The 12,363-nt window shown below is 38.2% G+C and overlaps 1 protein-coding gene across 4 annotated transcripts in view; it reads right to left on the bottom strand.

Moving 5' to 3' along the window:
* The window catches only part of LOC149225757 (alpha-mannosidase-like), a 535,348-nt gene that overhangs the window by 307,347 nt on the left and 215,638 nt on the right, over nt 1–12,363 (bottom strand). For all 4 annotated transcript variants that reach the window (XR_016247700.1, XM_089377304.1, XM_089377305.1 and 1 more), the window contains exon 22: nt 1,860–1,925. Coding sequence is in view for 3 of the 4 variants with exons in the window: in XM_089377304.1 (XP_089233430.1) it covers nt 1,860–1,925 (66 nt within the window). In the remaining variant the exon portion in view is untranslated. The remainder of the gene's footprint in view (nt 1–1,859; nt 1,926–12,363) is intronic.

Raw genomic sequence — 12,363 nt, 5'->3', positions numbered from 1 at the left:
TTTCTTGACTGTTTGACCAAGCTTTGATTGAGTCAACAGAGCTGTCATTTGACCGAGTTTGATTTACTGTTTGACTGAGATATCTGATCGAGATTGACCACGGAAAAGAACGAGTTGACCACAGGTTTGACCAAAGGTCCAAGTTGACCGCAGGGGCTAAGTTGAACAGACCAAAGACATGACCAGATTTGACTTATTGGGTGGTTTGACCAATGTTGACTGGCTGAAATTTTGACCAGATTTGACTGGTATTTATACTTGGATTTTGTCACAGATTGTAGACAATTTTTGGAATTGTAAACCTTTCCGAAGAATAATTTCTCCTAAAAAAAAGAGTTGCTGGGTTTTCTCCCAAGTTTGGGATTTCTAGGGTAAATATGTTGTCTCTATTGTGCATAGCTGTCTCTTTATGATCTTATTGTTTTCACTGCATTACATGTTGAGATTTTCTGTGTATAATTGCTCAATGATATCAGTGACATAAAATAAACTGGTTGAAGATCATTAGGAAGCAATTATCAGATCAGAAAATTGGTTTCTACTATTCATCTTGTAGAAAATTCAACAGGACTTTGATCCATCAGTGTTTAAACTCTTTTTAAAGACCAAGTGTTCCAGCTGACCAATGTGAATTCCTTATGTTACCATCTCGTACTATAAAGTGCAGTTGGAGCAACTAGTTGCTGTTCCATTTTTGGGTAAGTCCAGAGCATTCACCAATTTAAACTTTGCATATTGTTAAATTCATCCTATCCATGGGAGACTAACGTTGTTCTTGCAAAACAAAAATCCAAGTCGTGTAATTGACCATTAATGTTGATGAGGAAGTGAAATGTGTGCCTGCATAGGAGTTGCATTGATGGCTAAGTTTCCTCTATATATGAACCAAATGTTATTGGAGGGGTTCTTGAAGTAAAAATTGGGTTCAAGGGGAACTGTAAAACGAAAGTTATGACACTTGTTTATGGATCAAGAGTCAAGACTTGCAGTTCCATATCTCATTTGAGAAAGGGTGTTGGTGGAGCAAATATCAAGCTACAATAGTGACATTCAATGTGGAGCAAATATCAAGTGACCATACTTGAAATGTTGAGTTCACTGTCACACAGGATTTCTAATTAGAGGAGGATCGGAGTTGTTAATGGATGATGTTAATGATGACACGAAAAGTATGATTATAAAGGCTTCAAGGAACAAGACATGGCGAAGACTAAAAAATACAAAGCAAGATAAGGTATGTACATAATCAGATTGCAGATATCTTCGCAAGCATCTTTAAAGAACATGTTTTTAGTCAACAAGGATAATACTGACATTAAGGCGAGCGTTTGAATTAATGACAAATTTATATTTTGAATTTTCAAAATATATACATGCACGTTTAAGAGGATTGCATGCATGCATGAAAGCAAGAATAAAAGTGAAAGATGAGAGCAGAAACTCAAAACAGAAGCTGAAAGGAAAGCTGCCAATAGAAAAGAAAATATGTTGACAATTTATCACTGAAAAGCGCTGAGAACAGAAGAAAATTGTGTTTTGACTAATTAGCTTGTGTATTTATCTTTTCTGTTCTCTCTCTTAATTTCTCAACATAAGTGCATTATTAATTGCACTGCAGTTTTCAGTCTCTAAATTTGCATAATGATCTTGATTTCTATGCCATACTTCTTTTCATGTGTTCAAGCTTGACACAAGTATTGGATGCTTTGCATATTTTGGGACAATATGAATTTCACCAATTTTGTCTAATTAATTTTGAAATATCAAGAAAAAAGGGTAAACAAATGTGGGGTATGCTTCAAATATGTTTGCAACAGAATTCAACCACTGAAAGCAAGGGGAGATTTTTGTCTGCTCACCGGGTAATAATTTCCAGCAATCTCTTCATGTATGTCCAAATCCCAGTCCTTCCTGTAATTTCTGATCTGCATTAAGCAGCCCATAAGTTATAACCATGAAAGTTAACATTGCAATACAACCCTCTACCATCTCTTGACTGCTTCATTAAAGCACAATCATCCACTATTGGGGAAATTAATGAAATGAAAAACAAAAAATTCTTGTCTAGATGGCAGCACATAACCATGAAAGTTAAGATTACAGTACAACCCTCTCCCAGTTCTTGACTGTTTCATTCAAGTACTATTATCCACATTAGGAAGTTAATGAAATGAAAAATAAAAAATTATAGTCAAAATGAGAAATGTGTTTCAGCCCAGAAATTGGTTGATGTAAAGCATACAACCACATCGAGAAAAGTGGGAAATTACGTTACAACAATTGGGAGTAAACGTTCTTCAAGGGTCAAGTAGAAGACATGGCCAAAAGATCCTAAATGATTGTGCTTCAGAGACAAGTAACTAAAAGCCAATCCACTGGGGCCAGGAGGCCAAACAATAAAAAGGACATCAAATCTGAATAACTAGTCTAAGACTTCTTTGTAGCACCTCATGGATCTTGCTGTCACCTTACATTTTCCTTTCTATCTTGGAATATTGCATCAGATGTAAGCCTTTTCGTCCCAGCCTAGCAGAAGTTTTAATATAAAAAATTCAAATTGTCTCTCGTTATGGATTTGGCTTGGGATCTGTACAAAGTTACAAACCATGTCTGATATAGATCCTTGCCATAGGTAATAGAAATCCTTGCAAAATCTAAGATGGTTCCTAGTCGTATCTGGTTTTTTTGGATAGTTGTGAATGGTATGGCTAGATTGATTTATATAAATGTGTATGGGTTTCATTACAGCACTTTAGCTCAGCACATGAAAGGTGTCATGTCTCCTAGAAGAATATGAAGCAGTGTATAATTCAATCTATAAATACTTGTGAGACATGTCAAGTAAACAAGGTAGAATGAAATTCTCGATATGGTATTAGAGTGATTTTAGCCGCCAGATAAGTAAAATAGGCATTATAACCACTTGGGTGGCCCCATGGAAGCATACTTTTGACCCAAGTGTCCAAATTATCAACATTATCAACTTTCTTTCGGGAAAAACCAAAAAGAATAAATGAGAACAAGGATAGAGATAAGAGAGTAACACAGACTCCTAAAACTAGACCACACCTTACTATAAATTACAAGAGGATTTTCTCTTATAAAAGAGCACTTTAGCTCACTCTTTCATTATAAATGAATCATAATTGAGGATGCTGACCTGCATAATAGCAAACCTTCCACAGGTGCAATATCAAAGGGATTAAGGCCAACAATCTCAGTTGGCAGAGCACCAACTAGCCTGTTTTGGATTCTCAAGGCCATTAATTCTCTTTTAAAGGCGCAGGTTTTAAGGTAATTTTATCTCTGTTTTAAGCTGATTGTGAGTCTTCCAAAGTATAAGATTCAGCTACAGCATATTTTAAATTGTTTTACCCCATCTTTGGGGCTAGAAAGGGGCTGATCACATACTTTACAATGCCTGTTTTGACTTTAGTCTAGAATCTGATTTAATAGATTTATTATGATTGTCTTGACTTAAATTATGTCTGTTGTTATGCTATATGTTGCTATCATGTTGAATGTTTAAAGTTTTAAACCCATACATCATTAGAAACTATGAATAACAATGCATGCTTGTGACTGAAAACTGCATGGTTGGCATAAATCACAAAATACTATAAGGTCAATCTAGGGCAATGGATTAGTGTTTTTTTTATTTACAGAGGATTAATGCATATTATGTAGGGAAATTAGCGCTTTAACTGCCCTTGCTAGTTGTGATATCCCCTATTCCATAAAGTTGCTAAGCATAGCAATTTTTTGTAATTTTGGCATTGGAGGTCATTTTTGGCATTTTGGGAGCTTAGGTGTGTGGGTGAGTGGACCCCACACTCACATAGCAAGCCACACGGAGGCAATGCGCACCTCTAGAGAGAGAGGATGAGTTGGAGAGAAAAGTGGGGGCCACTAAGGAGAGCGGTTGGGCCAGCAAGTATAAATACTAAAGGGAGGCCATCCTTCGGGGTCTTTTTGTCAATTGAATTTCAGAATTTGATATCTCTCGGAGTTGCTTAGCACAAGGGCCAGAGAGTTGTTGAGCACAAGGAGCCTCAGGCAAGATTCCAAACCAGTTTCGAAGAACTTCGAGTGTCTCCCTAGCTGGTAGATTGAAGAGTCCATCACGGGACTTCAATGGAGCTGAACCTTCCGTTATTAAGCCAGATTGAGCAGTGCGCATTCTAGGGGCGCAAAAGAGGAGCGAGACATCTAGTGCGCAGTTGTGGAGGGAGTTCGTGGGTCAGATTTGCAGAGAAATTCCATTGCCGGAGAAGTGAGGATTTGGGGGTATTTTCCCGGGGAGACTTGGCGTTGATTCAGAGGGCCAATTTCATCATCTTCAAGCAGTGCATAAGCATTGTGTAATGCAAGTTGGGGAGCTAGGTGAGTTGGAGATTGGGGGTTTTCTGGAGATAAATCCTCAAGTGGCTTGGGGGATTCTTCAGTGGTGGATTTTGGGAGCTCAAGCAATAGTGTTTTCCAGTAGTGCATGTTGCACACATTTTGTCACAGTTCCAAGGAAGTAGTTGTGCCAAATTTTTCAAAGTCAGAATCATCAGCCACTATCTGTCATGTCATTATCAAACCCAAATTATGCAAGTTGTAATGTAAATGATGCTAGTACGACCGTGTAATTATGTAACAACCTAGGTAAGCTTATGATTTTGGTGACGATTTCATCCTAGGAGGTTTTCTAACCTCACCGGTTACCTGTTAAATCCCTATAATACTAGTGATTACCCCATTACTATTGTAGTTGTATCCCTTATTAATATTGTTGTGCCCCTATTGCCCCCATATTGTTATTATTGTGCCCCATAGAAACCCTCTATTGTTATTTTTGTGGCTTTATAGCATTATTGTTAGGTCGGCTGGGTTATATTGTGACTCCTTAGACTCCTATATATAGAAAGGAGGTTTTGTCATTTATATCATCCAAGAATTGTTCATTTATGTAATGTAAAGGAGATTGCCCCCTCGAAGAGGCTGAATTCTAAGGCGTTGATCTATATTTTCTATCTTTTCTTGAGCAAGTTTCATAACATTTGGTATCAAAGCTTTGGATTCTAGGGTTTCGCTGCTCCAAACAGGTCATTGTGGCATTTTCGCTATAACTTTTTTTCTACGACATTTCAGAAGCTAAAAAAAAAAACCCATTTGAGAAGACATCGCGCTGAATCTCGGGTCCGAATTTCAGAGCTTTTCGCTCTATATTTGCGGAGATATGATCTGAGGAAGTTGGTCTTTTTGTAGACTCCTGAATTACATTCCAAACAAGTGACCTGGGGAAAATCGTCATAACTTTCTCTCTGAGCATCGGATTGAAATTTCGTAAGAAGGTACAGAAAGAGGACGGACTGTAGTTTTCTTGTATATATTTTTTAGAGCCAAAGGTCGAAACAGTGACTCATGGCACGTCATACAAGTTCGCTCTACTGAACTAGTCTATAATCAGGTCACTGTGGGAGATTTGGCATAACTCTTCCGTGGAGAATCCAATTTGGATCAGACTGGTGGCATTGGAAAGAGGACACAGAGGGCTATTGCAAGTTGCAATTTCAGAACTAGATGATTCAAAATTACAGAGATACATCAGATTCAATATCAAGCTCCTACAAAGTGAAAAAAGGTGTGTAGTTTTTTTAAATTTTTGCATAAGCTTGGTTTGAAAAATTAGTTTGAAGGAATTCAAAGGGCATAGTAAAGCATTATTATCGGTAATTGATGACCCGAGGGAAGAAAATGCAAACACCTAGTAGGCAACCTGAAAGCTCTAGCATGACTCATGAAGAAGAGGAAGAAATGCAACATGATATATCAAAATTACGAGACCAAGTGCAACAAGTGTCACTTGCACAAAAAGCAACAGAATCTAAGATGGATGGTTTAAATAAAGATGTAGAAGCTAAGATGGATGGTTTAAAGAAAGGCGTAGAAGCTAAGATGGATTGTTTAAAGACAAGCATGGAAGATTTGAAGACAGATTTGACAAAGTTTCTACAAGAAATGCTTACTAATGGTGAAAGGGTAGTAAAGGAAACTCATGATGAGAACAAAAGAAATGTTAATCATGATTTCATAGACTCTAATGTTGGATCGAAGACCCACCATATTCCAAAAATCGATATGAGGAAGTTTGATGGCAAGGATCCCGCAACATGGATATTACAGATGGAGCAATTTTTCGATTTCAATAATGTGCAAAACACACAAAAGGTATGTATTGCAACTTTATATTTGGAACCAAATCAGTTTGTATGGTATCAATGGCTTTGCTCTCGTAAACAAATTATCACTTGGGCAATTTTTACGAAAGAATTGACAGCACATTATGAGGATACAAAAAGCAACACTTTTTTTAGCCAATTGATAAGTCTCAAACAAAAGGGTTCAATAATGGAGCACATTGAGGAGTTCCAAAAATTGAACATAAAGGTAAAAAATATTCTAGAGGAGCATAGGATTGATGTGTTCATAGGGACTTTAAAGGATAATATCCAACATGATGTTCGCCTTTGGGAACCTGATTCATTAGAGAAGGCATTCAGGTTAGCAAGAAAAATGGAAAGCAAAATTATGACAACCAGGAAGCATACCACTCGCAACTATAAAGAGGGAAGTGTTGTTGCCCCTAGTCTTCCACAACCTATAAGGTTGACACAACAACAATTGGAAGAAAAAAGAGCAAAAGGGTTTTGTTACAGTTGTGATTCTTAGGTGATCCGATTCATTGTATGATCTAACAAATTTTCTCTTAAGAAATTTATAGAATTTGAAAGTTCCCCGATCCTTGGGCTCCAAGTTCACAGACTATGGGCACAGGCTGACCTTGTTTGGACTCTGGGAAATTTATGTGATTTTCTTACTTCGCTAAGATTGTGGTTAAATATCTATCTTTCGAAATACATCAAGCCATTGTCATTATTATAAAAATTATTCTTCCAAAAATATTTCAAGCATTGTATATTTGTACATTCGTAAATTATATTTTGTAGAATAACGTTTGTAAATAAATTTTTCTAACCCTTGTTTTGTAGCAACTAGGGTTTGGAGTTTAAATTTTTGTATGTATCGAGGTTTTGGGTACTTGTAGTTTCATTTGTGTTGTGAAATCCAAGAAGATTTGTTGGGTTGCAACTAGATCTAGGCTTTTGAGGGTAAGATCTAGTCTCTAGAATTTCTGCAGGGCCAGCATCAAAGGAAATTTGACAAATTTTTTGGGCCTATACACCCAACGTCTGCCCCCAAGCCCTAACTGTTGGTCATTTTTGGCCCTTGAAGCATAGTCGTCTAGCCCTAGGCTCTTTTTTTCTCTTGGTTGCAGGCCCTCTAAGCCTTGCGGCATCCCTTCCTTGGCCTCTAAGGCCTGGCCACAAGCCCTTTGGGCCTACCTATCCCCTCAACCTCCCTCCTTATTGTTGAAGAATGTAACTAGGTTCAATCTTCATAAATGTATTTAAGTCACAATATAATGTATTTGTAAAAAGAAAGAAAAATGCAATTTTATTATTATTAAATTGACTCATTAAAGCATGGGTTTCATGCTTGGGTCAACTGTTTTAGGTCAAAGCCTTCATTGAAGGCCTCTAGGGTTTTTGTCAAGTGTCCTTGTCCATCTCATAATGTAAAGAACCCCTCTTGGGATTTATTTGTCAAAGAATAAATTTATTTTATTATATTTTAGGTCGTCTAGGCCTCCTCCACCAAGTCAGCCTCAAGGAAGGACAAGTTGGCCTCAAACAAGGTAATTCGACCTCACTAGAAGCCTATATATTGGAGCAACTCGACCTCATTTGTAGATCAAGTCAAGCAAGTTCGATTTGCAAAAGATTGTAGCTGGAAAAGTGTGAAATTCCAAGGAAGAAGAGGACAAGTCTAGGGGCAAAGAAGAAGGTCCCCTTCAAGGTCAAGAATTCGATTTCTCTCTCTCATCTCACATATGTGAAGTTCTAAAGTTTTGTTAGAGGGCCGAAATTCTGCAGTTGCTGGGGAAGACAAAATTCTGGAGTAGTTGGGCCAAAAAATCTATTGCTAGATCGAAGTTCTAGATTGAAGCTGCACTTTGAAGGGTTGACATTTGAAAGACTAAGAAAAGGGTATTTACAAGAAGGAAGGGATGACTTGGTGGAGGAAGAAAGCATGTAGGTCTAGAGTCTTGGTCTATCTCATCTTGTTTTTGAATCTACTGAAGGAAGAGTTCGTTCACTGGGTTTCCCCCTATATAGGGGTTTTAGCCCTGGTTGTTCGCCTACATCTGGTGTCCTCAATCTTCATGTTTTGCTTTTGATAATTGCTTGATGATACAAAGATAAAAAAACACAAGAAAGTTAATAAGAATATAAGAATATCACAAGTAATTATTAACATAAGAAAATCTTTCTGCCTTTCTGATTTTCCAACATGGTATCAGAGCTAAGGTGAAGAAGGAAGAAAAAGGCAACCTGAATATCTACTGAGAGAAGAATAAGGAGTCTTAAGAAGTTGAATAAGGGTCATCAAGAAAAGGGATCATATAAGAGGATAAGCCTACTATCTACAAGAACTATGTCTAACTCAATGAAGGGAAAAAACAAACTAGAAGGAGCCTCCAACTATAGGGCATGGAAAAAGAGGATAGATCTCATCCTCGAGAAGAATAAAGTTTTGGATCTAGTTCGACAAAATATCAAGAAGCCTACAGATGAATTAAGTGATGTAGATAAAGCAAAGTTTAGAGAACTTGAAATCGTGGCTATGAATCTAATAGTGGATGGAGTTAAGGATAACTTAATTCCATACATATCCAACATAAATTTCACTCAAAAAATGTATGAGGCTCTCTCCAAGTTATTCACAATCAAGAACATTGGTCAAATAGAAAGCCTCGAGAATGAACTAAGAACTGTTAAGATGACAAATGATGATATTGTTTAATCATACTTTATAAGGACATCTAGAATCTGGGATGAACTTCAAGCAATAGATGAAGTTGTCCTAGAAAAGGAGCTCGTAATTACTGCCCTTCTAGGACTACCTAAATCTTGGAGTGCTTTTGCATCAAGACTTAACAGTTGGAAGGATACTCCAACATTTGAACAAATGTGGAATGCATGTAGTCAAGAAGAAGCCAAAATGTCAATGGTAAACAACAAGGAGGGTGAAGAAGAAAACACCTCGAATGCTTATTCTGTTCATCACAAAAAGAAAGGAACCTTCAAGAAGTTCAAAGGACCAAAGAAGAAAATGGACCTATCCAAGGTTGAATGTTACAATTGCCACAAGATGGGACATTACCAGAGTCATTGTTCGGAGAATCCAAGAAATAAGAAAAGAAATAGGGATCAAGCAAATGTCGTTGATGAAGCTCCATCTAAGAAGAACAAGACTAAAGAAGAATCGGAATTCAAGGACTTATACTACTAAGTCCTCCCCTACACATATCCTCCCTTGGTATTCTATTCTAAGTTCTGAATTTCCTTTATGTTTTCTAAATTTATAGGTCTAACATATGTTGAAGACATTTTTGAATTATTTTAATAAGTTGTAAGTCTCCCTCAAAGATTGGATTGAGAGGGATGTAATAGCCCTGGTGAAAATTCCATGTAAAAAAGTAAATAAAGGAAAAATAATAACCACAGATAATGGGACATTTATTCCAAGCTGAATGTTGGGCAAAATCCTAGTGATGGGGATCACTTTTGACTGTTTATGGCTAAGGAAATTGGCAAAGGAAATGGCTAAAGCTTTGGAAAGGCAAAATGACATTTTTGGCACATTTATTTATCAAAATAATGGAATTTAGGAGAAAAGGGAGGTGAAAGGTCACAAGTTGCATGTGAGGAGGAAAATGATGGAAAATAACGGAAAATGAAGAAAATAGAGGCCTCATTCATAAAAAGGCTTATGAGGATCAGTTAGTAAACTTTTGTCAGTTCAGTTTTGGAGCTCTCTCTCTCTCCTACCCTTGGAGACTCAGAGTTTTCTTGGAGCGCTCTTGGTGGGTGTGGTATACGTGGATTCTTGGAGCAAGAAGGCAAAGAAAGAGCAAGAAAGCGCAAGAGAGCATTGAGATCAGCAGCTACATCAGATTTGCTTGCAGGTACCGAGTTGCATGTATGTTTCCTTCACTAGTTATGGCATGCATGGCATATGCATGTGCATTTTTGGTTATGATCTTTCATTGGCATGGAGGATGGTCGGGATTGACAGTGGATTGCCTACCTAGCCTTGCCATTTCCTGGATATCCATGGTGATTGTTGGTTTACTTTCATTGTTTTTTTTTTTGGGCTGGTTCTCATGTTTCCTTAGCTTGAGTTGAGTTACTTGTCCTGGAAGCCCTGGTTGGACAAACACTCTGGAAGCCCTGTAACAGCTTGGGTTGAGTTACTAGTCCTGGAAAAAGCCCTTGGTGGGTTGAGTTAGTAGTCCTGGAAGCCCTGGTTGGACAAACGCTCTAGAAGCACTGTATAAGTTGTGGGCTGAGTTACTAGTCCTAGAAGCCTTCGTTGGACAAACGCTTTGGAAGCCCTAGAAGGCTTGGATGGAGACCAATCTGATGACGATTTTGTGATGTCCGACTGTGAAGTGAAACCACTGTTTGATCGGTTGAGGTGGATGGCCTCTGTGTGAAAATTACTTAAACCGGAATCCCTACAGCAACAACTGATGATATTTCTCCTACTTGTTAGATTTACATGAACAAGTTATTTGCAGTTTCCTACGGAAAACATTGAAATACATACACTACAGCCTACACCATTCAAAATAATATGCTGAAATAAGAAACTAAACAAGAGAAAGATACAACACAAATGACACAGTTGTTTTCGGACAAACATCCCCGGAAAAACCCAATGCGGGAAAACCGGTGCAGCAAGTCTGACGATTTTTATTATTAAGCAGAAGTTATTTCTGGATACGATCTCTGGATGCCTTGTTGGCAAACCAATATAGAGAATATCACTCAGCAGAAAAAATTAGTGAGATTACCTCACTCTACACTGCAAGTGATCTGGCAGCTGAACCAACAAGTCCTCGGCTACTTCTGCGCTGCCCCTGCGTGGGCCTGCATCGGCCTCTAAGGCACTGCATCAACTCTATTGGGAATCGATTTGCTCACAAGAGCTGACTCCAACCCTCCTGGCTCAGAACGTCAGCCCCCTCAGCAAATTTCAGACCTCTGCATGGAAGGCGTTTGCGCTGCTCTGCGTGGGTCCTACGTGGGTCGTGCGTGACCCCTTCCTGGCCATGCGTCACCCTCTCTGCCAACTGTGTTGCCTCCTCTGTGTGTCTCTATGCCTCTCTGCTGAGTATTATTGGCTCTGGTGAAGATCCTACATCCAAATCTCTCTTTGCCCCTCTTTACGTGATCACTACAAAATCACTGCGCTGCTTCTAGCTTCAACAATTCGATCTGACTGATCAACTCTCTGTGTATCTTCCAAATGACCCTCAAGCCTCCTTAAATAATCTTCTCGTTGACATTCAACGGCCCAGATTAGAAGCTAATCAATGGCCAAGATCATTTCTGCTTGATCCTCCTCTTCTTTTAGAAGTTACATCCACGGTTAGATTAATACCCATTAATTATTTTAATTTCTTAAGTTTGGACTTAGGGTCCCATTAAAAATAATTAATTATTTTAATAACACTATCTCTGGGTGGAATTTCCCAAAACGCTTTTTGGGTTCTTTGGAATACATGTGCCCAAGCCTCCCTGCAAAATTTGAGACTTAGAGCACATCCAATGCTGCCAGAAATCAACGCTCTGGAAGCCCTAGATGAGTTTTGATTGATGTGTTTTATGAGATCCCACATTCATGCTTGGAATATGGCACGGGGGTGAATGGCTGAAGAGAGATTTGGTCTAGCCATTCTACGGTCAGGTGGAACGTGGAAGTCCCATCCCAAGTTTGGATTTTGCATTATTAATGAAAGGTTATTTCTCCTTGTATTTCTATGAGCATTTTTATGGATTATATGTGGTCTATATGGTTGTACTTTCATGAGTATTTATGTTGCTATTATGTTGGTTATGTATGTGTTTTATGACAGCAATTATGTATGGTTTTCACCATGTTTTTATTTTTTATTGAATGATCAATGTATCTATGACCTAATAGATGGAATCGCAGTTGATGTGTTGAGGCATTAATGGTCCTTGGCGATTCTCAACTAAGTATGCGACCCCTATTGTCACGCCCCCAATCTTTTTTTTTCTAATTGGGCGGTGCGCGGCACCACCGAACGCCCAATCTTCCGACCGCACGTTTATGGACTACGCCTCAAACACAAATACTTAACTTATTTTTACCACGAGCATTAATCTTCATTAAACATTAACATAACTCTTCATTAATATTTAACATAAATCAACACCGCAA

Source organism: Pinus tabuliformis, chromosome J (assembly GCF_031772625.1).
Source record: "Pinus tabuliformis cultivar Carrire ecotype Pingquan chromosome J, CPIR1, whole genome shotgun sequence".
NCBI classification, from domain to species: Eukaryota; Viridiplantae; Streptophyta; class Pinopsida; order Pinales; family Pinaceae; genus Pinus; species Pinus tabuliformis.
Note: the sequence above shows the minus strand (reverse complement) of the source record. Positions and strands in the feature narration are given on the sequence as shown.